This window comes from Coregonus lavaretus (assembly GCF_964263955.1).
Source record: "Coregonus lavaretus genome assembly, chromosome: 3".
In the NCBI taxonomy this organism is placed as follows: Eukaryota; Metazoa; Chordata; class Actinopteri; order Salmoniformes; family Salmonidae; genus Coregonus; species Coregonus lavaretus.
The window spans coordinates 77365994-77393240 of record NC_139990.1 but is presented as its reverse complement, the minus strand read 5'-3'; the positions used below and the strand labels follow the sequence as shown (position 1 = coordinate 77393240).

Sequence of the window (27247 nt, the reverse complement as noted above, 5' to 3'; positions counted from 1 at the left end):
GGAATCAGAACCATGTTCAGAAGGCACTAACCGGGAGGAAAGTAACGGAACCATGCTGGAGAGAGAGGCAGATCAGAGCCATGTTCAGAAGGCACTAACCGGGAGGAAAGTAACGGAACCATGCTGGAGAGAGAGGCAGATCAGAGCCATGTTCAGAAGGCAGTAACCGGGAGGAAAGTAACGGAACCATGCTGGAGAGAGAGGCAGATCAGAGCCATGTTCAGAAGGCACTAACCGGGAGGAAAGAAACGGAACCATGCTGGAGAGAGAGGCAGATCAGAGCCATGTTCAGAAGGCAGTAACCGGGAGGAAAGTAACGGAACCATGCTGGAGAGAGAGGCAGATCAGAGCCATGTTCAGAAGGCAGTAACCGGGAGGAAAGTAACGGAACCATGCTGGAGAGAGAGGCAGATCAGAGCCATGTTCAGAAGGCACTAACCGGGAGGAAAGTAACGGAACCATGCTGGAGAGAGAGGCAGATCAGAGCCATGTTCAGAAGGCACTAACCGGGAGGAAAGTAACGGAACCATGCTGGAGAGAGAGGCAGATCAGAGCCATGTTCAGAAGGCACTAACCGGGAGGAAAGAAACGGAACCATGCTGGAGAGAGAAGCAGATCAGAGCCCTAATGTCCCACTGCCCTGGAGTCCCATTCTCCACCTGCAGGGGGAGCTATTGAGTTACCACATGGGGTTTGGTGAGATCATTCTGGAGCGAGAGCCTTGGCGTCCAGCATTGGCCTGAGGTATGGACTCTGAGGTGTGGGGCGTCCAATGAGGTTTGGGGAGGTCCTGAGGTTTGAGATGGCCCCTACTCCCACACAAAGGCTCAGATCTCTGCCAGCGTGACCCGGAAGCAGTCCGCTGACCTCTCGATGGCCAGGATGAAGGTGTCCTCATTGGAATAGTGCTCTATGATGTTGTCATCCATGTTCACCAGGATCCTGAGGGAGACAAGAAAAGGTTCATGTTTCACATTTTAAAAAAACTGATTTCTACAATCATAGTCCAGGTTCTTCATACAGGAATGACTCACCCTCTGTTCTTCTTGTAGATCTTGGTCTTCTCACGGGGTACTGCATACTTCTCTGAGATCTGTGAAAACAGTTACAGAGGACCTCAAGATACATGCCGTGTTTTATTCCATTTAGGCATGTTTCCAGTGTATCTACACTGAACAAAAATAGAAATGCAACATGTAAAGTGTTGGTCCCATGTTTCATGAGCTGAAATAAAAGATCCCCGAAATGTTCCATATGCACAAAAAGCTTATGTCTCTCAAATGTTGTGCACAAATTTGTTTACATCCCTGTTAGTGAGCATTTCTCCTTTGCCAAGATAATCCATCCACCTGACAGGTGTGGCATATCAAGAATCTGATTAAACAGCATGATCATTACACAGGTGCACCTTGTGCTGGGGAGAATAAAAGGCCACTAAAATGTGTAGTTTTGTCACACAACACAATGCCTCAGATGTCTCAAGTTTTGAGGGAGTGTGCAATTGTCATGCTGACTGCAGGAATGTCCACCAGAGCTGTTGCCAGAGAATTGAATGTTCCTTTCTCTACCATAAGCCGCCTCCAAAGTCGTTTTAGAGAATTTGGCAGTACGTCCAAACGGCCTCACAACCGCAGACCACGTGTATGACGTTGTGTGGGCGAGCAGTTTGCTGATGTCAACATTATGAACAGAGTGCACCATGGTGGCGGTGGGATTATGGTATGGGCAGGCATAAGCTACGGACAACGAACACAACTGCATTTTATCAATGGCAGTTTGAATGCACAGAGATACCGTGACGAGATCCTGAGACCCATTGTCGTGCCATTCATCCGCTGCCATCACCTCATGTTTCAGCATGATAATGCACGGCCCCATGTCGCAGGGATCTGTACCCAATTTCTGGAAGCTGAAAATGTCCAGGTTCTTCCATGGCCTGCTGTCACGGAATCTGCCGAGGCTGCTCCTCCTCCTTGCTTGGGCAGGTTTCGGCGGTCGTCGTCCCCGGAGTACTAGCTACTACCGTTGTATGTTTCTATGTTCGTTTGCTTTTGTCTGATTGTTGTACACCTGTGGTTAGTTAGCGTTGATTATGTGTCCTATATAGTTCTTGTTTTGTTAGTCATGTGTTGTGTGTTATTGAGCTTCCTGTCTTCGTGTCTGTATTGGTTTTCCCTCCTTGTGTTTGAGGAGAGGTTTTCGCACTTGTTGTGCGCGTTAGTATTTTTCCTGTTCGTTTACGCCTGTGTGCGTATCGCTCGTCTCCGGGCACTTTTGCTCGTATTTATTCACTAAAGACTGTTTAATGAAGCTTCTGTGTCCTGCGCCTGATTCCCGCACCTTACACATACAGCACTCCTGACAGAATAACACACCAAGATGGAATCAGCAGGAGCAGCACTAGCATCCGAGTCCCTGGAGGAGCGCGTCCGCGAGCAGAACGACCAGATCAACCGCATCGGGACCGCCCTTCAGGACGTAATAAACACTCTGCACCGATGGGAGAACAGAGGGGCACCCACATCTCCCCCTACCTTGCCATCACCATCGGCCAGTCCGCCCATCCAAGCTCCGGAACCCAGTGGGATTCGGCTCTCGCTCCCGAGGGCGTATGATGGTACCGCTGCCGGGTATCAGGGGTTCCTCCTGCAGGTGGAACTATACCTGGCCACCGTACACCCGGTGCCCTCGGGACTCGAGAGAGTTTCCGCCGTCATCTCCTGTCTCACCGGCAAGGCGTTGGAGTGGGCCAACGCCGAATGGAGGAGGATAGACGCCGCCACGATCACATACACGGAGTTCTCCCGCCGCTTCAGGGCTGTGTTTCGACCATCCACCTGAGGGGAAAGCGGCGGGGGAGCGTCTATTCTACCTCCGGCAGGGGAGGAGGAGCGCCCAGGAATTTGCACTGGAGTTCCGGACTCTAGCGGCTGACGCAGGGTGGAATGAGCGGGCCCTCATCGATCATTATCGTTGTAGTCTTCGGGAGGACGTCCGTCGAGAGCTGGCCTGCAGGGATACCAGTCTCACGTTCGACCAGTTGGTGGACATGTCCATCCGGCTGGACACCCTGCTGGCCACTCGTGGACGTTCCGAGTGGGGTTCGTCCATTCCACCCTCCAGCACCTCCGAGCCGAGCCCTATGGAGCTCGGGGGTGCTGGCGCTAGAGAGAAGAGGGGAAGGAGCACAAAGGGGGGCCATCCCCTGCACCAACTGTGGCCGTGGAGGACACACCGCGGCCAGGTGTTGGGGAGGGTCTCCTAGGGGAGAGGACGGCAGGCCCTGCACTGGGGAGTCCTTCCAGGTGAGTAGGCGTCCCACTTACCCAGAGCTCTCTGTTGTGCACTTCTGTATACCTGTGCGATTTCCACAGGTTGCACCTCATTCCCAGCATAAGGTGCTAGTAGATTCAGGCGCAGCTGGGAATTTTGTTGATCGTAAATTTTGTTTAGAATTAGGGATTCCCCAACTTCCTGTTGACATCCCATTTCCTGTTCATGCCCTAGATAGCCGTCCGTTGGGATCGGGGTTGATCAGGGAAGTCACAGCGCCACTTAGGATGTGTACGCAGGGGGGTCATGAGGAGACTATCCAGCTATATCTTATCGAGTCTCCTGCGTATCCGGTGGTGCTGGGAATTCCCTGGTTGAGTACCCATGATCCTTCTATTTCGTGGCAAGAGAGGGCTCTTAAGGAGTGGTCTGCCCAGTGTGAGAGGAGATGTTTGGGTGTTTCCGTGGGGGCGACCTCGGTGGAAAGTCCAAACCAGGTGTCCTCACTGCGCATTCCCACTGAGTATGAGGATTTGGCACTTGTGTTTAGTAAATCGAGGGCGACGCGTTTGCCTCCTCATAGACAGGGGGATTGTGCGATAAGACCTCCAGGCAGGAGCAGCGCTTCCGCGGAGCCATGTGTATCCTCTGTCCCAAGAGGAGAAGAGGGCTATGGAAACTTACATAGCCGAATCTCTAAGACAAGGATACATACGGCCCTCCACTTCTCCTGCGTCCTCAAGCTTCTTTTTTGTGAAGAAAAAGGATGGAGGGTTGCGCCCGTGCATAGATTACCGTAGTCTCAATCAGATCACTGTGAAGTACAGTTATCCACTCCCTCTGATTGCGACTATGACTGAGTCTTTGCACGGAGCCCGTTTCTTCACGAAACTGGATCTCAGGAGCGCGTATAACTTGGCGCGCATTAGGGAGGGCGATGAATGGAAAACGGCATTTAGTACCACCTCGGGTCATTACGAGTATCTCGTCATGCCATACGGGTTGATGAATGCTCCTTCAGTCTTCCAATCCTTCGTGGATGAGATTTTCAGGGACATGCAGGGGCAGGGTGTGGTCGTGTACATAGATGACATCCTGGTTTACTCGCCTACCCGAGACAAGCATGTAGCCCTGGTGCGTCGTGTGTTGGGTAGGCTGTTGGAGCACGACCTGTATGTTAAGGCAGAGAAATGTCTGTTTTTCCAGGAGTCGGTCTCCTTTCTGGGTTATCAGTTATCCGCGTCAGGGGTGAAGATGGAGGTTGACCGGGTGTCAGCCGTGCGTAATTGGCAAACCCCAACCACCGTGAAAGAGGTGCAGCAGTTCTTGGGTTTTGCGAATTACTACCGGAGGTTTATCCGGGGTTTTGGACAGGTGGCAGCTCCCATAATGTCTCTTCTGAAGGGGGGTCCGGTGCGATTGCAGTGGTCAGCGGAGGCGGACAGGGCATTTGGGAGACTGAAGGCCCTGTTTACCTCGGCTCCAGTGCTTGCGCATCCGGATCCCGCCTTACCATTTCAGGTAGAGGTGGACGCGTCTGAGGCCGGTATAGGGGCCGTGCTATCACAACGGTCCGGCACGCCACCTAAACTCCGCCCCTGTGCTTTCTACTCTAAAAAGCTCAGCCCGGCGGAGCGTAATTATGACGTAGGAGACAGGGAGCTGTTAGCCGTGGTTCAAGCCCTAAAGGTGTGGAGACATTGGCTTGAGGGGGCTCAACACCCTTTTCTCATTTTGACTGACCACCGTAACCTGGAGTACATTCGGGCAGCTAGGAGACTGAACCCTCGCCAGGCTCGGTGGAACATGTTTCTAACCCGGTTTGTATTTAAAATCACGTACATCCCAGGGTCCCAGAACGGTAAGGCAGACGCCCTGTCCCGGCGGTATGACACAGAGGAGAGGTCCGTTGAGTCCACTTCCATACTGCCGGAGTCTTGTCTAGTGGCACCGGTAGTGTGGGAGGTCGATGCTGAAATCGAGCGGGCGTTGCGTACCGACCCTAGCCCTCCACAGTGTCCGGTGGGTCGGACGTACGTTCCGCTCGAGGTTCGGGATCGACTTTTTTATTGGGCTCACACGTCACCCTCCTCTGGACATCCAGGTATTGGCCGGACTGTGCACTGCCTTAGCGCTAAGTACTGGTGGCCAACGTTAGCCAGGGATGTGAGGGTTTATGTCTCCTCCTGTTCGGTGTGCGCCCAGACATCTGCCCAGGGGTAAGTTACAACCCCTGCCCGTTCCACAACGACCCTGGTCTCACCTCTCGGTGGACTTTGTTACAGACCTTCACCCCTCTCAGGGGAATACCACCATACTGGTCGTTGTGGACCGGTTCTCTAAAGCCTGTCGTCTTCTCCCAATGCCAGGTCTTCCCACTGCCTTGCAGACCGCTGAGGCACTATTCACCCACGTCTTCCGGCATTACGGGGTACCCGAGGATATAGTGTCTGATCGAGGTCCCCAGTTCACCTCCCGAGTCTGGAGAGCGTTCATGGAGCGCCTGGGGGTCTCGGTGAGCCTTACCTCGGGGTACCACCCGGAGAGTAATGGGCAGGTAGAACGTGTGAACCAGGATGTGGGTAGGTTTCTGAGGTCGTATTGCCAGGGCCGGCCGGAGGAGTGGGCGAGGTATATTCCCTGGGCAGAGATGGCCCAGAATTCTCTTCGCCACTCCTCCACCAACCTAACCCCTTTCCAATGTGTGTTGGGTTACCAGCCAGTTCTGGCACCGTGGCATCAGAGCCAGATCGAGGCCCCTGCGGTGGATGAGTGGGTAGGGCGCTCGGAGGAGACGTGGAACGCTGCACACGTCCATCTGCAGCGGGCCATCCGTCGACAAAAAGCGAGCGCCGATCTCCACCGCAGTGAGGGGCCGGTGTACGCACCTGGAGATCGAGTCTGGCTCTCGACCAGAAACCTACCCCTCCGCCTGCCCTGCCGGAAGCTGGGTCGGCGGTTTGTAGGGCCCTTTAAAGTCCTGAGGAGATTGAACGAGGTGTGTTACAGGTTACTACTACCTATTGAGTATAAGAATATTAACCCCTCGTTCCATGTGTCTCTTCTCAGGCCGGTGGTAGCTGGTCCACTCCAGGAAGGTGAGATAGCAGAGACTCCTCCGCCCCCATTGGACATCGAGGGGGCTCCGGCGTACACAGTTCGGTCCATCTTGGATTCGAGACGTCGGATGGGGGGTCTCCAATATCTTGTGGAGTGGGAGGGGTACGGCCCGGAGGAGCGGTGCTGGGTGCCGAGGAGGGACATCCTAGACCCGTCTCTCCTGACTGAGTTCCACCGTAGTCACCCTACGCGCCCTGCACCGCGTCCTCCTGGTCGTCCCCGAGGCCGGGGGGGGGGGGGTACTGTCACGGAATCTGCCGAGGCTGCTCCTCCTCCTTGCTCGGGCAGGTTTCGGCGGTCGTCGTCCCCGGAGTACTAGCTACCACCGTTGTATGTTTCTATGTTCGTTTGCTTTTGTCTGATTGTTGTACACCTGTGGTTAGTTAGCGTTGATTATGTGTCCTATATAGTTCTCGTTTTGTTAGTCATGTGTTGTGTGTTATTGAGCTTCCTGTCTTCGTGTCTGTATTGGTTTTCCCTCCTTGTGTTTGAGGAGAGGTTTTCGCACTTGTTGTGCACGTTAGTATTTTTCCTGTTCGTTTATGCCTGTGTGCGTATCGCTCGTCTCCGGGCACTTTTGCTCGTATTTATTCACTAAAGACTGTTTAACGAAGCTTCTGTGTCCTGCGCCTGATTCCCGCACCTTCCACATACAGCACTCCTGACACCTGCATTCTCACCAGACATATCACCCATTGAGCATGTTTGGGATGCTCTGGATGGACTTGTACGACAGCGTGTTCCAGTTCCCGCCAATATCCAGCAACTTCGCAAAGTCATTGAAGTGGAGTGGGACAAAACAATCAATAACCTGATCAACTATCGGAAGGAGATGTGTCGCGCTGCATGAGGCAAATGGTGGTCACACCAGATACTCACTGGTTTTCTGATCCACAGCCCTACCTTTTTTAAAGGTATCTGTGACCAACAGATTAATATCTGTATTCCCAGTCATGTGAAATCCATAGATTAAGGCCTAATGAATTGATTTCAATTGACATATTTCCTTATATGAACTGTCCCTCTGAAATATCTTTGAAATTGTTGCATGTTGCGTTTGTATTTTTGTTCAGTATAGATCTGTAGTACTTACTGCTTCCAGCAAGGCCATCAGGGTGGGTGACTTCAGCATCAAGGCATCAAACACCTCATCTGACTCCTTCCTCACGTACAGCAGGACTGTAGAGACGGGGAATAGGACACATTTGGTCAATAGGGCTGGGTGAGACAATTATTTTGTTGATTTACAGCAAACCAATTGAGATGTCATTTGAGTAGGCTTGAAACAAACATGAACATTTCTTTATTACAGCGACATGACTGATGTTTATTTTTAACATGACTGATGTTCCCTGTAGTGATGTAGTTCAGAGAGGAGACATGACTGATGTTCCCTGTAGTGATGTAGTTCAGAGAGGAGACATGACTGATGTTCCCTGTAGTGATGTAGTTCAGAGAGGAGACATGACTGATGTTCCCTGTAGTGATGTAGTTCAGAGAGGAGACATGACTGATGTTTCCTGTAGTGATGTAGTTCAGACAGGAGACATGACTGATGTTCCCTGTAGTGATGTAGTTCAGACAGGAGACATGACTGATGTTCCCTGTAGTGATGTAGTTCAGAGAGGAGACATGACTGATGTTCCCTGTAGTTCAGAGAGGAGAGAGATGAGGATATTATGATAACCACCCACCTCTCTTCTGGATTTCTGGTTTGAAGTGCTTGGCAGGAGGCGGACAGATGTGTTCCTCAGCAGGTCGTGACACACTCTTCATCACGACACCCCTTAAGCACAGCAATGCATCAAAGTTTAACAACAACGAATAGGAACCCACCACGGTTTAACAGCAGCCAATCAGCAGCTCTAACTCATCTTAGTCTCGACCAATCCTCTAACGTTGTAATGAAGACCAACTACTGAGAAATTGTCACAACATTGAGGAGGATTGCATTACAAGCCGTTTAAAACAGAGACATACAGCACAACATGGCAATTATGTCGCCATGGAAACACATAGGAGCTTAACCAAGGAGCCACTGGAATGTGTGGAATTGACATTCTTCCTACTCTCTCCTACCCTTTAAAGTGGAACTGACAGCGTTTTAGCAACATGAAATCTTATTAAATCGGTTCAAGTATTTAATAACTCCAAATAACAATAACGTAGCTACAGAGCATTCGGAATGTTTTCAGACCCCTTGACTTTTTCCACATTTTGTTACAGCCTTTATTCTAAAATTGATTAAATAAATAAAAATCATCATCAATCTACACACAATACCCCATGACAAAGCAAAAACAGGTTTTGAGAAATTGTTGCAAATGTATTACAAATAAAACACAGTCAGAGCAAAAACCAAGCCATGAGGTCTAAGGAATTGTCCGTAGAGCTCTGAGACAGGATTGTGTCAAGGCACAGATCTGCGGAAGGGTACAAAAAGAAATCTGCAACATTGAAGGTCCCCAAGAACACAGTGGCCTCCATCATTTTAAATATAAGACGTTTGGAACCACCAAGACTCTTCCTAGAGCTGGCCGCCCGGCCAAACTGAGCAATTGGGGCAGAAGGGCCTTGGTCAGGGAGGTGACCAAGAACCCGATGGTCATGCTGACAGAGCTCCAGAGTTCCTCTGTGGAGATGGAAGAACCTTCCAGAAGGACAACCATCTCTGCAGCACTCCACCAATCAGGCCTTTATGGTAGACTGGCCAGATGGAAGCCACTCCTCAGTAAAAGGCACATGACAACCCACTTGGAGTTTGCCAAAAGGCACCTAAAGACTCTCAGACAAGATTATCTGGTCTGATGAAACCAAGACTGAACTATTTGGCCTGAATGCCAAGCATCACGTCTGGAGGAAACCTGGTACCATCCCTACGGTGAAGCATGGTGGTGGCAGCATCATGCTGTGGGGAATTTTTTCAGTGGCAGGGACTGGGAGACTAGTCAGGATCGGGGGAAAGATGAACGGAGCAAAGTACAGAGAGATCATTGATGGACAAGTCTCTGAATGTCTTTGAGTGGCCCATCCAGAGCCCGGACTTGAACCCAATCGAACATCTCTGGAGAGACCTGAAAATAGCTGTGCAACTCCCCATCCAACCTGACAGAGTTTGAGAGGATCTGCAGAGAAGAATGGGAGAATCTCCCCAAATACAGATGTGCCAAGCTTGTAGCGTCATACCCAAGAAGACTCGAAGCTGTAATCACTGCCAAAGGTGCTTCAACAAAGTACTGAGTAAAGGGTCTGAATACTTATGTAAATGTGATATTTCAGGTTTTTATTTTTAATACATTTGCAAAAATGTCTAAAAACCAGTTTTTTATTTGTCATTATGTGGTATTGTGTGTAGGTTGATGAGGGGGGAGGGGGGAACAATTCAATACATTTTAGAATACGGCTGTAACGTAACAAAATGTGGAAAAAGTCAAGGGGTCTAAATACTTTCCTAATGCAAGGTATAGGTTTATTGTAACATTTAAACTTAAAACCAGCTGTACATTTTTTGCACTGCATGGATCACTGGTACGGTTGAATGGAGCATTGCTGTATGGCGCACTCAACATGTATTGTAGTTGAGTAACCAGCCTTGGCTACTGCTCAAATGTTGCTGTAGTAGGCCTACATGTTTCTCCTTTGCACAGTGTTCTGATGCAGGTTTAGTTTATTCATTGTCAAGCTTTAAAAACCGAAGCCAGACTGCAACATTTTAGTAGCCTATCTAGGACTGTGGCATGTGTCTGTACACTCTCCCTCCGCTGCACGCTGTAAACGGGACAAAGAAAAGCAGCGCAATTGCCACTACAAAAAAAATAAAACATTCACTGATGCACATCAGGGGGCCTGGTGTTTGACAGGTGCGCTAGCCTACTAGCCACGTTATGACTGACTTGTGATCATTGCCCCGGCTAGTTTGAATGTATTGACATTCCCAGCCTTAGTTACAGTCGTCCGTTTTTGTTAAAAATATTGAAACTGAAACATCCCGAATAGGTTGAGGCACCAACCAATGTACCAGGCCAGCTGTGATTTACAACCTGATAGCAATATGTTTTGGACTACCAAGAAATGTTTTGGTGAATTATATTAATCATGCATTGAACTGCATCCATCTATTCTGCCAACAATGCCTCACTGTACGTCATTACATTTTGAGTCAAATATAACCTACTTTTAAAACCTCTTATGAAGTTGGTTTTGAAGCATAAACTTGAAATTTGAAATTTGACAAATTATGATTGTCTGTTTGTTTCTTATCTGCAAAGTAGTTAAAACGCTGTCAGTTCCACTTTGTGAAAATAACTATACAGCTACAGTGGGGAAAAAAGTATTTAGTCAGCCACCAATTGTGCAAGTTCTCCCACTTAAAAAGATGAGAGAGGCCTGTAATTTTCATCATAGGTACACGTCAACTATGACAGACAAAATGAGGAAAACAATTCCAGAAAATCACATTGTAGGATTTTATAATGAATTTATTTGCAAATTATGGTGGAAAATAAGTATTTGGTCAATAACAAAAGTTTCTCAATACTTTGTTATATACCCTTTGTTGGCAATGACACAGGTCAAACGTTTTCTGTAAGTCTTCACAAGGTTTTCACACTGTTGCTGGTATTTTGGCCCATTCCTCCATGCAGATCTCCTCTAGAGCAGTGATGTTTTGGGGCTGTCGCTGGGCAACACGGACTTTCAACTCCCTCCAAAGATTTTCTATGGGGTTGCGATCTGGAGACTGGCTAGGCCACTCCAGGACCTTGAAATGCTTCTTACGAAGCCACTCCTTCATTGCCCGGGTGGTGTGTTTGGAATCATTGTCATGCTGAAAGACCCAGCCACGTTTCATCTTCAATGCCCTTGCTGATGGAAGGAGGTTTTCACTCAAAATCTCACGATACATGGCCCCATTCATTCTTTCCTTTACACGGATCAGTCGTCCTGGTCCCTTTGCAGAAAAACAGCCCCAAAGCATGATGTTTCCACCCCCATGCTTCACAGTAGGTATGGTGTTCTTTGGATGCAACTCAGCATTCTTTGTCCTCCAAACACGACGAGTTGAGTTTTTACCAAAAAGTTCTATTTTGGTTTCATCTGACCATATGACATTCTCCCAATCCTCTTCTGGATCATCCAAATGCACTCTAGCAAACTTCAGACGGGCCTGGACATGTACTGGCTTAAGCAGGGGGACACGTCTGGCACTGCAGGATTTGAGTCCCTGGCGGCGTAGTGTGTTACTGATGGTAGGCTTTGTTACTTTGGTCCCAGCTCTCTGCAGGTCATTCACTAGGTCCCCCCGTGTGGTTCTGGGATTTTTGCTCACCGTTCCTGTGATCATTTTGACCCCACGGGGTGAGATCTTGCGTGGAGCCCCAGATCGAGGGAGATTATCAGTGGTCTTGTATGTCTTACATTTCCTAATCATTTGTCCCACAGTTGATTTCTTCAAACCAAGCTGCTTACCTATTGCAGATGCAGTCTTCCCAGCCTGGTGCAGGTCTACAATTTTGTTTCTGGTGTCCTTTGACAGCTCTTTGGTCTTGGCCATAGTGGAGTTTGGAGTGTGACTGTTTGAGGTTGTGGACAGGTGTCTTTTATACTGATAACAAGTTCAAACAGGTGCCATTAATACAGGTAACGAGTGGAGGACAGAGGAGCCTCTTAAAGAATAAGTTACAGGTCTGTGAGACCAGAAATCTTGCTTGTTTGTAGGTGACCAAATACTTTTTTTTTTGCAAATAAATTCATAAAAAATCCTACAATGTGATTTTCTGGATTTTTTTTCTCAATTTGTCTGTCATAGTTGACGTGTACCTATGATGAAAATTACAGGCCTCTCTCATCTTTTTAAGTGGGAGAACTTGCACAATTGGTGGCTGACTAAATACTTTTTTCCCCCACTGTACACTTACCCTTCCCTCTCTATTAGAACTATACAGCTACACTTACCCATCCCTCTCTATTAGAACTATACAGCTACACTTACCCTTCCCTCTCTATTAGAACTATACAGCTACACTTACCCATCCCTCTCTATTAGAACTATACAGCTACACTTACCCATCCCTCTCTATTAGAACTATACAGCTACACTTACCCTTCCCTCTCTATTAGAACTATACAGCTACACTTACCCTTCCCTCTCTATTAGAACTATACAGCTACACTTACCCTTCCCTCTCTATTAGAACTATACAGCTACACTTACCCTTCCCTCTCTATTAGAACTATACAGCTACACTTACCCATCCCTCTCTATTAGAACTATACAGCTACACTTACCCTTCCCTCTCTATTAGAACTATACAGCTACACTTACCCATCGCTCTCTATTAGAACTATACAGCTACACTTACCCTTCCCTCTCTATTAGAACTATACAGCTACACTTACCCATCCCTCTCTATTAGAACTATACAGCTACACTTACCCTTCCCTCTCTATTAGAACTATACAGCTACACTTACCCTTCCCTCTCTATTAGAACTATACAGCTACACTTACCCTTCCCTCTCTATTAGAACTATACAGCTACACTTACCCTTCCCTCTCTATTAGAACTATACAGCTACACTTACCCTTCCCTCTCTATTAGAACTATACAGGTACACTTACCCTTCCCTCTCTATTAGAACTATACAGCTACACTTACCCTTCCCTCTCTATTAGAACTATACAGCTACACTTACCCTTCCCTCTCCATCTATACAACTACACTTACCCTTCCCTCTCTATTAGAACTATACAGCTACACTTACCCTTCCCTCTCTATTAGAACTATACAGCTACACCTACCCTTCCCTCTCTATTAGAACTATACAGCTACACTTACCCTTCCCTCTCTATTAGAACTATACAGGTACACTTACCCTTCCCTCTCTATTAGAACTATACAGCTACACTCACCCTTCCCTCTCTATTAGAACTATACAGCTACACCTACCCTTCCCTCTCTATTAGAACTATACAGCTACACTTACCCTTCCCTCTCTATTAGAACTATACAGCTACACTTACACTTCCCTCTCTATTAGAACTATACAGCTACACTTACCCTTCCCTCTCTATTAGAACTATACAGCTACACTTACCCATCCCTCTCTATTAGAACTATACAGCTACACTTACCCTTCCCTCTCTATTAGAACTATACAGCTACACTTACCCTTCCCTCTCTATTAGAACTATACAGCTACACTTACCCTTCCCTCTCTATTAGAACTATACAGCTACACTTACCCTTCCCTCTCTATTAGAACTATACAGCTACACTTACCCTTCCCTCTCTATTAGAACTATACAGGTACACTTACCCTTCCCTCTCTATTAGAACTATACAGCTACACTTACCCTTCCCTCTCTATTAGAACTATACAGCTACACTTACCCTTCCCTCTCCATCTATACAACTACACTTACCCTTCCCTCTCTATTAGAACTATACAGCTACACTTACCCTTCCCTCTCTATTAGAACTATACAGCTACACCTACCCTTCCCTCTCTATTAGAACTATACAGCTACACTTACCCTTCCCTCTCTATTAGAACTATACAGGTACACTTACCCTTCCCTCTCTATTAGAACTATACAGCTACACTCACCCTTCCCTCTCTATTAGAACTATACAGCTACACCTACCCTTCCCTCTCTATTAGAACTATACAGCTACACTTACCCTTCCCTCTCTATTAGAACTATACAGCTACACTTACACTTCCCTCTCTATTAGAACTATATAGCTACACTTACCCGTCCCTCTCTATTAGAACTATACAGGTACACTTACCCTTCCCTCTCTATTAGAACTATACAGCTACACTTACCCTTCCCTCTCTATTAGAACTATACAGTTACACTTACCCTTCCCTCTCTATTAGAACTATACAGCTACACTTACCCTTCCCTCTCTATTAGAACTATACAGCTACACCTACCCTTCCCTCTCTATTAGAACTATACAGCTACACTTACCCTTCCCTCTCTATCAGAACTATACAGCTACACTTACCCTTACCTCTCTATTAGAACTATACAGTTACACTTACCCTTCCTTCTCTATTAGAACTATGCAGCTACACTTACCCTTCCCTCTCTATTAGAACTATACAGCTACACTTACCCTTCCCTCTCTATCAGAACTATACAGCTACACTTACCATTACCTCTCTATTAGAACTATACAGTTACACTTACCCTTCCTTCTCTATTAGAACTATGCAGCTACACTTACCCTTCCCTCTCTATTAGAACTATACAGCTACACTTACACTTCCCTCTCTATTAGAACTATACAGCTTCACCTACCCTTCCCTCTCCATCTATACAGCTACACTTACCCTTCCCTCTCTATTAGAACTATACAGCTACACTTACCCTTCCCTCTCTATTAGAAGTATACAGCTACACTTACCCTTCCCTCTCTATTATAACTATACAGGTACACTTACCCTCCCCTCTCTATTAGAACTATACAGCTACACTTACCATTCCCTCTCCATCTATACAGCTACACTTACCCTTCCCTCTCTATTAGAACAATACAGCTACACTTACCCTTCCCTCTCTATTAGAACTATACAGCTACACTTACCCTTCCCTCTCTATTAGAACTATACAGCTACACTTACCCTTCCCTCTCTATTAGAACTATACAGCTACACTTACCCTTCCCTCTCTATTAGAACTATACAGCTACACTTACCCTTCCCTCTCTATTAGAACTATACAGCTACACTTACCCTTCCCTCTCTATTATACTATACAGTTACACTTACCCTTCCTTCTCTATTAGAACTATGCAGCTACACTTACCCTTCCCTCTCTATTAGAACTATACAGCTACACTTACCCTTCCCTCTCTATCAGAACTATACAGCTACACTTACCATTACCTCTCTATTAGAACTATACAGTTACACTTACCCTTCCTTCTCTATTAGAACTATGCAGCTACACTTACCCTTCCCTCTCTATTAGAACTATACAGCTACACTTACACTTCCCTCTCTATTAGAACTATACAGCTTCACCTACCCATCTATACAGCTACACTTACCCTTCCCTCTCTATTAGAACTATACAGCTACACTTACCCTTCCATCTCTATTAGAAGTATACAGCTACACTTACCCTTCCCTCTCTATTATAACTATACAGGTACACTTACCCTCCCCTCTCTATTAGAACTATACAGCTACACTTACCCTTCCCTCTCCATCTATACAGCTACACTTACCCTTCCCTCTCTATTAGAACAATACAGCTACACTTACCCTTCCCTCTCTATTAGAACTATACAGCTACACTTACCCTTCCCTCTCTATTAGAACTATACAGCTACACTTACCCTTCCCTCTCTATTAGAACTATACAGCTACACTTACCCTTCCCTCTCTATTAGAACTATACAGCTACACTTACCCTTCCCTCTCTATTAGAACTATACAGCTACACTTACCCTTCCCTCTCCATCTATACAGCTACACTTACCCTTCCCTCTCTATTAGAACAATACAGCTACACTTACCCTTCCCTCTCTATTAGAACTATACAGCTACACTTACCCTTCCCTCTCTATTATACTATACAGCTACACTTACCCTTCCCTCTCTATTAGAACTATACAGCTACACTTACCCTTCCCTCTCTATTAGAACTATACAGCTACACTTACCCTTCCCTCTCCATCTATACAGCTACACTTACCCTTCCCTCTCTATTAGAACAATACAGCTACACTTACCCTTCCCTCTCTATTAGAACAATACAGCTACACTTACCCTTCCCTCTCTATTAGAACTATACAGCTACACTTACCCTTCCCTCTCTATTATACTATACAGCTACACTTACCCTTCCCTCTCCATTATAACTATACAGCTACACTTACCCTTCCCTCTCCATCTATACAGCTACCCTTACCCTTCCCTCTCTATTAGAACTATACAGCTACACTTACCCTTCCCTCTCTATTAGAACTATACAGCTACACTTACCCTTCCCTCTCCATCTATACAGCTACACTTACCCTTCCCTCTCTATTATAACTATACAGCTACACTTACCCTTCCCTCTCCATCTATACAGCTACCCTTACCCTTCCCTCTCTATTAGAACTATACAGCTACACTTACCCTTCCCTCTCTATTAGAACTATACAGCTACACTTACCCTTCCCTCTCCATATATACAGCTACACTTACCCTTCCCTCTCTATTAGAACTATACAGCTACACTTACCCTTCCCTCTCTATTAGAACTATACAGCTACACCTACCCTTCCCTCTCTATTAGAACTATACAGCTACACTTACCCTTCCCTCTCTATTAGAACTATACAGCTACACTTACCCTTCCCTCTCCATCTATACAGCTACACTTACCCTTCCTCCTCTATTAGAACTATACAGCTACACTTACCCTTCCCTCTCTATTAGAACTATACAGCTACACTTACCCTTCCCTCTCTATTAGAACTATACAGCTACACTTACCCTTCCCTCTCTATTATAACTATACAGCTACACTTACCCTTCCCTCTCTATTAGAACTATACAGCTACACTTACCCTTCCCTCTCCATATATACAGCTACACTTACCCTTCCCTCTCTATTAGAACTGTACAGCTACACTTACCCTTCCCTCTCTATTAGAACTATACAGCTACACTTACCCTTCCCTCTCTATTAGAACTATACAGCTACACTTACCCTTCCCTCTCCATCTATACAGCTACACTTACCCTTCCCTCTCTATTAGAACTATACAGCTACACTCACCCTTCCCTCTCTATTAGAACTATACAGCTACACTTACCCTTCCCTCTCTATTAGAACTACACAGCTACACTTATCCTTCCCTCTCTATTAGAACTATACAGCTACACTTACCCTTCCCTCTCTATTAGAACTACACAGCTACACTTACCCTCCCCTCTCTATTAGAACTATACAGGTACACTTACCCTTCCCTCTCTATTAGAACTATACAGCTACAATTACCCTTCCCTCTCTATTAGAACTACACAGCTACACTTACCCTTCCCTCTCTATTAGAACTATACAGCTACACTTATCCTTCCCTCTCTATTAGAACTATACAACTACACTTACCATTCCCTCTCTATTAGAACTACACAGCTACACTTACCCTTCCCTCTCTATTAGAACTATACAGCTACACTTACCCTTCCCTCTCTATTAGAACTATACAGCTACACATACCCTTCCCTCTCTATTAGAACTATACAGCTACACTTACCCTTCCCTCTCTATTAGAACTATACAGCTACACTTACCCTTCCCTCTCTATTAGAACTATACAGCTACACTTACCCATCCCTCTCCATCTCCTCTGTGTTGAAGGCAAAGACCTAGGGTTGGACAACACAGACAGACAGATGAATCACGCTATAAGGTTTTTGCTTTCAAGGATATACACATTACCAAGTGATAGAGGAGATATTCTGGATCATTCTGGTCAGTATTGGCTCATGCATTTTCTGTGTGTCACAGTGGCTGGTTTAACTGTTGTCTCCAAGAGTGTCTCTCACCTGTCCAGTCCTCTGCAGGTGCCCAAAGTGGACGTCTGGGATGAACAAGACAGGCTGGGTGTCCAGGTTAGAGACGGACTTGAAGAACACTGTGTCTGGCTTCCTGTTCAATGCTACCAGGCTCCCATCCTTACCTGGACCGCGGGAGGGAAACAACATGCACGGTTACTCATAGTTAGTCTACATAGAACAAAAACGTCTGCACACCTAATTTCACAGGTACACAGGTGCGTAGGAAAATCGAAACTGAAGTCTGACATCAGTTGATTCAGATTCATGCAACCATCATCCACCTTCCCAGCTGCACCAGTCTGAACCCCTAATCATAGCTTCCTGTTGAATCCAGACAGGTACTCTCTTTACTGCAGGAGAACTTTACCGGCATGTTCTTTACTATTATCTCCATGGAAACTACTTATCTGACCTTTGGGCTTCATCCGGATCTGCTTCCTCACCTCATCACGGATTCTCCGTTCTGCTCCCTGTGGAATGGATGGGATGATTAATACCAGGGATTAATACTGAGATATGGAAACATGGCCTATGGAATTTGGTGAACCATCAACGCTTTTTTATTTTAATCAAAATAGGCCCAAATACACTATATATACAAAAGGTATGTGGACACCCCTTCAAATTAGTGGATTCGGCTATTTCAGCCACACCCGTTGCTGACAGGTGTATAAAATCGAGCACACAGCCATGCAATCTCCATAGACAAACATTGGCAGTAGAATTGCCTTACTGAAGAGCTCAGTGACTTTCAACGTGGCACTGTCACAGGATGCCACCTTTCCAACAAGTCAGTTTGTCAAATTTCTGCCCTGCTAGATCTGCCCCAGTCAACTGTAAGTGTTGTTATTGTGAAGTGGAAACATCTAGAAGCAACAACGACTCAGCCGCGAAGTGGTAGGCCAAAGAAGCTCACAGAACTGGACTGCCGAGTGCTGAAGCGCGTAGCGCGTAAAAATCGTCTGTCCTCGGTTGCAACACTCACTACCGAGTTCCAAACTGCCTCTGGAAGCAACGTCAGTACAAGAACTGTTCGTCGGGAGCTTCATGAAATGGGTTTCCATGGCCAGGCAGCCACACACAAGCCTTAGATCACAAAAACGCAATGTGAAGCGTCGGCTGGAGGGGTGTAAAGCTCGCTGCCATTGGACTCTGGAGCAGTGGAAACACGTTCTCTGGAGTGATGAATCACGCTTCACCATCTGGCAGTCCGACGGACGAATCTGGGTTTGGTGGATGCCAGAAGAACGCTACCTGCCCCAATGCATAATGCCAACTGTAAAGTTTGGTGGAGGAGGAATAATGGTCTGGGGCTGTTTTTCATGGTTCGGGCTAGGCCCCTTAGTTCCAGTGAAGGGAAATCTTAACGCTACAGCATACAATGACATTCTAGACGATTCTGTGCTTCCAACTTTGTGGCAACAGTTTGGGGAAGGCCCTTTCCTGTTTCAGCATGACAAAGTGAGGTCCATACAGAAATGGTGTGGAGGAACTTGACTAGCCTGCACAGAGCCCTGACCTCAACCCCATCGATCACCTTTGGAATGAATTGGAATGCCAACTGTGAGCCAGGCCTAATCGCCCAACATCAGTGCCCGACCTCACTAATGCTCTTGTGGCTGAATGGAAGCAAGTCCACGCAACAATGTTCCAACATCTAGAGGAAAGCCTTCCCAGAGTGGAGGCTGTTATAGCAGCAAAGGGGAGGACCAACTCCATATTAATAGACGCCCCATAGAGCGCCGAAACAGGATTGTGTCGAGGCACAGATCTGGGGAAGGGTACCAAAACATTTCTGCAGCATTGAAGGTCTCCAAGAACACAGTGGCCTCCAACATTCTTAAATGGAAGAATTTTGGAACCACCAAGACTCTTCCTAGAGCTGGCCACCCGGACAAACTGAGTAATGAGGGGAGAAGGGCCTTGGTCAGGGAGGTGACCAAGAACCCAATGGTCACAGACAGAGCTCCAGAGTTCCTCTGTGGAGATGGGAGAACCTTCCAGAAGGACAACCATCTTTGCAGCACTCCACCAATCAGGCCTTTCAGGTAGAGTGGTCAGACGAAAGCCACTCCTCTGTAAAAGGCACATGACAGCCCGCTTGGAGTTTGCCAAAAGGCACCTAAAGACTCTCAGACCATGAGAAACAAGATTCTCTGGTCTGATGAAACCAAGATTGAACTCTTTGGCCTGAATGCCAAGCATCACATCTGGAGGAAACCTGGCAGCATCCCTACGGCGAACCATGGTGGTGGCAGCATCATGCTGTGGGGATGTTTTTCAGCGGCAGGGACTGGGAGACTAGTCAGGATCAAGGGAAAGGTGAACGGAGCAAAGTTCTGACAGATCCTTGATGAAAACCTGGACTTGAACCCAATCTAATATCTCTGAAAATAGCTGTGCAGCGACACTCCCCATCCAACCAGACAGAGCTTGAGAGGATCTGCAGAGAAGAATGGGAGAAACTCCCCAAATACAGGTGTGCCAAGCTTGTAGCGTCATACCCAAGAAGACTTGAGGCTGTAATCGCTGCCAAAGGTGCTTCAACAAAGTACTGAGTAAAGGGTTATTTTTAGTACAGTTACAAAGATTTCTAAAAACCTGTTTTTGCTTTGTCATTATGGGGCATTGTGTGTATGATAAAGGGGAAAAAACCATTTAATCAATTTTAGAATAAGGCTGTAACGTAACAAAATGTGGAAAAAGTCAAGGGGTCTGAATACTTTCCGAATGCACAGTCAAAAGTTTCGACACCTACTCATTCAAGGGTTTTTCTTTATTTTTACTATTTTCTACATTGTAGAATAATAGTGAAGACATCAAAACTATGAAATAACACATATGGAATCATGTAGTAACCAAAAAAGTGTTAAACATATACAAATATATTTTATATTTGAGTTTCTTCAAAGTATCCACCCGTTGCCTTGATGAAAGCTTTGCACACTCTTTTTTGGTTACTACATGATTCCATATGTTATTTTATAGCTTTGATGTCTTCACTATTCTAAAATGTAGAAAATAGTACAAATAAATATAAACCCTTGAATGAGTAGGTGTGTCCAAACTTTTGACTGGTACTGTATGTGTGTATGTATGTGTGTGTGTGTGTATGTATATATATATATATATATATATATATAACATATCCATTATCATGCTCAAACCTGGAAAAACACTATTAAAGCGATATAAAAACACTATAAATTCCCTTTTCAGCCCACCTCACATCTCCCCAGTCCACAACCAGTCCAGCCCACTTCACATCTCCCAACCCCCAGTCCAGCCCATCTCCAATCTCCCCAGCCCACCCCAGTACAGCCCACCTCACATCTCCCCAGCCAACCCCCAGTCCAGCCCACCTCCCATCTGAAAGAAGGCTCTGTGGAGGGTTAGGGTTACAGGTCAGAGAGAGAAACTCATCTTGTCACAGAAGACCTTGATCTCAGAGAAGGCTCTGTGGAGGGTTAGGGTTAGAGGTCAGAGAGAGAGACTCACCTTGTCACAGAAGACCTTGATCTCAGAGAAGGCTCTGTGGAGGGTTAGGGTTAGAGGTCAGAGAGAGAGACTCACCTTGTCACAGAATACCTTGATCTCAGAGAAGGCTCTGTGGAGGGTTAGGGTTAGAGGTCAGAGAGAGAGACTCACCTTGTCACAGAAGACCTTGATCTCAGAGAAGGCTCTGTGGAGGGTTAGGGTTAGAGGTCAGAGAGAGAGACTCACCTTGTCACAGAAGACCTTGATCTCAGAGAAGGCTCTGTGGAGGGTTAGGGTTAGAGGTCAGAGAGAGAGACTCACCTTGTCACAGAAGACCTTGATCTCAGAGAAGGCTCTGTGGAGGGTTAGGGTTAGAGGTCAGAGAGAGAGACTCACCTTGTCACAGAAGACCTTGATCTCAGAGAAGGCTCTGTGGAGGGTTAGGGTTAGAGGTCAGAGAGAGAGATTCACCTTGTCACAGAAGACCTTGATCTCAGAGAAGGCTCTGTGGAGGGTTAGGGTTAGAGGTCAGAGAGAGAGACTCACCTTGTCACAGAAGACCTTGATCTCAGAGAAGGCTCTGTGGAGGGTTAGGGTTAGAGGTCAGAGAGAGATTCACCTTGTCACAGAAGACCTTGATCTCAGAGAAGGCTCTGTGGAGGGTTAGGGTTAGAGGTCAGAGAGAGAGACTCACCTTGTCACAGAATACCTTGATCTCAGAGAAGGCTCTTTGGAGGGTTAGGGTTAGAGGTCAGAGAGAGAGACTCACCTTGTCACAGAAGACCTTGATCTCAGAGAAGGCTCTGTGGAGGGTTAGGGTTAGAGGTCAGAGAGAGAGACTCACCTTGTCACAGAAGACCTTGATCTCAGAGAAGGCTCTGTGGAGGGTTAGGGTTAGAGGTCAGAGAGAGAGACTCACCTTGTCACAGAATACCTTGATCTCAGAGAAGGCTCTGTGGAGGGTTAGGGTTAGAGGTCAGAGAGAGAGACTCACCTTGTCACAGAAGACCTTGATCTCAGAGAAGGCTCTGTGGAGGGTTAGGGTTAGAGGTCAGAGAGAGATTCACCTTGTCACAGAAGACCTTGATCTCAGAGAAGGCTCTGTGTGTGGGTGTGTCGGAGCGGTGGTTATAGCTGTAGGTGTCTATCTGGATCATCAGAGGCATGCCCTTCACCCCCTTCTGGCAGGAGAACTCTGTACTCAGACAGTTGACTGTGATGAATACCTGGTAGAGAGAAGACAGAGTACAGGTTACATCTATATGAAGTAGGGATAGTATGATTACCGTATAACGGACGGTTATGGATGAAGAAAAAAAAACGTGTGGTTGAGTCCGTTTCTGCGATAACAACGTGATGAAACTTCGTTGCCCCTCGCTGAAACAAGCAAGGTATTGTAGCAAATGATGAGTGGAATTGGCTTGGAAACCTCTAACCCTGGCAGTTTGACTGGTAAACTCATGGGTACACTCGCAATGGCTGCCTGGTATTTTGATGCAACAATGTCCATGGTAATGTATAATGTTAATTCAAATTATGTTAACTGATGTGACTCTAATGCAATGGAATACATTTTTTGTAATGTCAGTTGAGTTGAATCAACAAAACACGAACACTTCCTGCTTTTACTTCCTGCTTTACGTCCTGCTTTTACTTCCTGCTTTTACTTCTTTGCTCCTATAGATACACTCGCAATGGCCGCCAGTCCACCCAGTATGCCATCATTGACTTGAATGGGGACGCCCGTTCTATTCATTCTATTTATATGGCAGCACAATGGTTACAGTGTGGGAAAAAAGTATTTAGTCAGCCACCAATTGTGCAAGTTCTCCCACTTAAAAAGATGAGAGAGGCCTGTAATTTTCATCATAGGTACACGTCATCTATGACAGACAAATTGAGGAAAAAAAATCCAGAAAATCACATTGTAGGATTTTTAATTAATTTATTTGCAGATTATGGTGGAAAATAAGTATTTGGTCACCTACAAACAAGCAAGATTTCTGGCTCTCACAGACCTGTAACTTCTTCTTTAAGAGGCTCCTCTGTCCTCCACTCGTTACCTGTATTAATGGCACCTGTTTGAACTTGTTATCAGTATAAAATACACCTGTCCACAACCTCAAACAGTCACACTCCAAACTCCACTATGGCCAAGACCAAAGAGCTGTCAAAGGACACCAGAAACAAAATTGTAGACCTGCACCAGGCTGGGAAGACTGAATCTGCAATAGGTAAGCAGCTTGGTTTGAAGAAATCAACTGTGGGAGCAATTATTAGGAAATGGAAGACATAAAAGACCACTGATAATCTCCCTCGATCTGGGGCTCCACGCAAGATCTCACCCCGTGGGGTCAAAATGATCACAAGATGATCACAAGCCCTAATATGAAGTCAAACAAATATCACTTTTTCACGAAACAGTTTACGTAGGTTGTTGTTTTTGTCATTGTTCAGGAGCCACAATCTGCCAGGTCGTTAACTGTAGGTCATGTTGCCTAATAAAGAGTCACCACAACATCCTAGCTGTTTCCTGTATGAGGCATCGTATCTGAACGTGTCAACCACTGTTGAGTACTGGCAGGCCTAGAGGCTTGAGGCATCGTGTTAACCACTGCTGATTACTGACAGGCCTAGAGGCTTGAGGCATCGTGTTAACCACTGCTGATTACTGACAGGCCTAGAGGCTTGAAACGATGGCGCCAGAGAAGATGGCTGCCGTTTTACAGCCTTCTAACCAATTGTACTATTATGTGTGTTTTTTGACGATATTTGTAATTTATTCTATACATAATGTTTCTGCCACCGTCTCTTATGACCAAAAACAGCTTCTGGATATCAGGACAGCGATTACTCACCTCGTATTGGACGAATACTTTTTCTTCAACGAGTCGGACGTGAAGGATATCCTACAGACACCCGACAAGGCCCAAATCCCCGTCATTCGCATGAGAAAGAGACGGAGATATCGTGGACGTAGGTCGGGGTGCCTTGTAAGGATACGACGGCGAGCGAGTAAACTGCCTCTTCCATCAAGCCTATTAGCCAATGTCCAATCATTTGAAAACAAATTGGACGACCTAAGATTACGGTTATCCTACCAACGGGACATTAAAAACTGTAATATCTTATGTTTCACAGAGTCGTGGCTGATATACGCTACATCGGCAGGATAGAACGGCTGACTCCGGTAAGACAAGGGGTGGCGGTCTGTGTATATTTGTAAATGTCAACGGGTGCTGAAGGTGGGTGTGGTGTATGAATCAGGCGCAGGACGCAGAGGCTCAGTCCAAAGGCTTTAGTGCAATATTCACAAAAGACATAAGCACAATAAGCCCGAAGGCGAATACACGGCGCACACAGGCGACAAAACAAACGGCGCACTAACATGTGTAAAAGAACCTCTCCAAAACACTGGAGGGAAAATAGTAGCTCCAACACGAAACAGAAGAGCAATCACACACAAAGACACACACAACCAACGAGAACTAAATAGGACACTAACGAGGACTAACAAGACACAGGTGTACAACATCAAGACAAAACCAAACGAACATGAAACATAGATCGGTGGCAGCTAGTACTCCGGGGACGACGACTGCCGAAGCCTGCCCGAACCAGGAGGAGGAGCAGCCTCGGCCGAAACCGTGACAGTAAACAACAGCTGGTGCATAAAATCTAATACTAAGGAAGTCTCGAGGTTTTGCTCGCCTGTCGTAGCTGTCCATTTACGACCACAAACCGATGCTGTCATTAAGATTGCACTCAATGAGCTGTATAAGGCCATAAGTAAACAGGAAAACGCTCATCCAGAGGCAGTGCTCCTAGTGGCCGGGGACTTTAATGCAGGGAAACTTAAATCCGTTCTACCTCATTTCTACCAGCATGTTAAATGTGCAACCAGAGGAGAAAAGAACTCTAGACCTTGCCCTCCATTTGGCAAATCTGACCATAATTATATCCTCCTGATTCCTGCTTACAAGCAAAAACTAAAGCAGGAAGCACCAGTGACTTGGTCAATAAAAAAGTGGTCAGATGAAGCAGATGCTAAACTACAGGACTGTTTTGCTAGCACAGACTGGAATATGTTCCGGGATTCTTCCGATGGCATTGAGGAGTACACCACATCAGTCACTGGCTTCATCAATAAGTGCATCGATGACGTCGTCCCCACAGTGACCGTACATACATACCCCAACCAGAAGCCATGGATTACAGGCAACATCCGCACTGAGCTGCCGCTTTTTCAAGGAGCGGGACTCTAACCCGGACGCTTATAAGAAATCCTGCTATGCCCTCCGACGAACCATCAAACAGGCAAAGAGTCAATACAGGACTAAGATTGAATTGTACTACACCGGCTCTGATGCTCATCGGATGTGGCAGGGCTTGAAAACTATTACAGACTACAAAAGGAAGCACAGCCGCGAGCTGCCCAGTGACACAAGCCTACCAGACGAGCTAAATCACTTCTATGCTCGCTTAAAGGCAAGCAACACTGAAGCATTTCCGGATGACTATGTGATCACGCTCTCCGTAGCCGATGTGAGTAGGACTTTTAAGCAGGTCAACATTCACAAGGCCGCAGGGCCAGACGGATTACCAGGACTTGTACTCCGATCATGCGCTGACCAACTGGCAAGTCTCTTCACTGACATTTTCAACATGTCCCTGACTGAGTCTGTAATAACAACATGTTTCAAGCAGACCACCATAGTCCCTGTGCCCAAAAACACTAAGATAACCTGCCTAAATGACTACCGACCCGTAGCACTCACGTCTGTAGCCATGAAGTGCTTTGAAAGGCTGGTCATGGCTCACATCAACACCATTATCCCAGAAACCCTAGACCCACTCCAATTTGCATACCGCCCCAACAGATCCACAGATGATGCAATCTCTATTGCACTCCACACTGCCCTTTCCCACCTGGACAAGAGGAACACCTACGTGAGAATGCTATTGATTGACTACAGGTCAGCGTTCAATACCATAGTGCCCTCAAAGCTCATCACTGAGCTAAGGACCCTGGGACTAAACACCTCCCTCTGCAACTGGATCCTGGACTTCCTGACGGGCCACCCCCAGGTGGTAAGGGTAGGTAACAACACATCTGCCACGCTGATCCTCAACATAGGGGCCCCTCAGGGGTGTGTGCTCAGTCCCCTTCTGTACTCCCTGTTCACCCATGACTGCATGGCCAGGCACGACTCCAACACCATCATTAAGTTTGCCGATGACACAACAGTGGTAGGCAGGGACGGCTTGTTCAATAGGGCGATATGGGCGACGCACTGCCAAACGGGAAAAGGAAGGGATTTTTTTTCTAATCAATTATAAAAAAATAAAATAAAAAAAAATATATATATATTTTTTTTTTATAAATTTATAAAAAATTATATCACGGCAACAGCAGTTATCAGTGTTCACGTCTGATCTGACAGCCACTAAATGTCAAATCAGGCTAAAGTCGTGCTTCAAATGGCCCCGCCCGTTTTTTGGGCGATTTCAGTCAGGTTGAAAATCGCCCAGAAGTCTCTCATAGCCTGTCATGTAAAATCTATTTTTTTCACATTTCAAAGCTTTCAATACATTCTCTATGGGTGTCTGTGGGCTTGCACTTACGCGCTTTCGTCATACATAACGTAACCACGAATGAACGTAACTAAGAAAAGACCAGGTAGCAGCCTCAATCAATTCACTACTACTATCAAAATGGCTAGGCTTCAGTCCAACTCGATTGTGTCTTTGAAAGAAGTTCCTTTTTGTCGGCGAACAAATTAAGATAAATTGGCAACGAAACAATT

The 27247-nt window shown here is 46.3% G+C and overlaps 1 protein-coding gene across 1 annotated transcript in view; it reads right to left on the bottom strand.

Annotated features, from left to right (window-relative positions):
- Positions 1 to 827: 827 nt before the first annotated feature.
- Positions 828 to 27247, bottom strand: part of LOC311108672 (grainyhead-like protein 2 homolog) — a gene marked incomplete at both ends in the record, with an annotated part of 49080 nt that continues 22660 nt past the window's right edge. The window contains 8 exons of the mRNA XM_084151382.1: positions 828 to 942; positions 1035 to 1093; positions 7487 to 7572; positions 8088 to 8179; positions 17734 to 17771; positions 17952 to 18085; positions 18376 to 18433; positions 22508 to 22666. Coding sequence (XP_084007508.1) covers positions 828 to 942; positions 1035 to 1093; positions 7487 to 7572; positions 8088 to 8179; positions 17734 to 17771; positions 17952 to 18085; positions 18376 to 18433; positions 22508 to 22666 — 741 coding nt within the window. The remainder of the gene's footprint in view (positions 943 to 1034; positions 1094 to 7486; positions 7573 to 8087; positions 8180 to 17733; positions 17772 to 17951; positions 18086 to 18375; positions 18434 to 22507; positions 22667 to 27247) is intronic.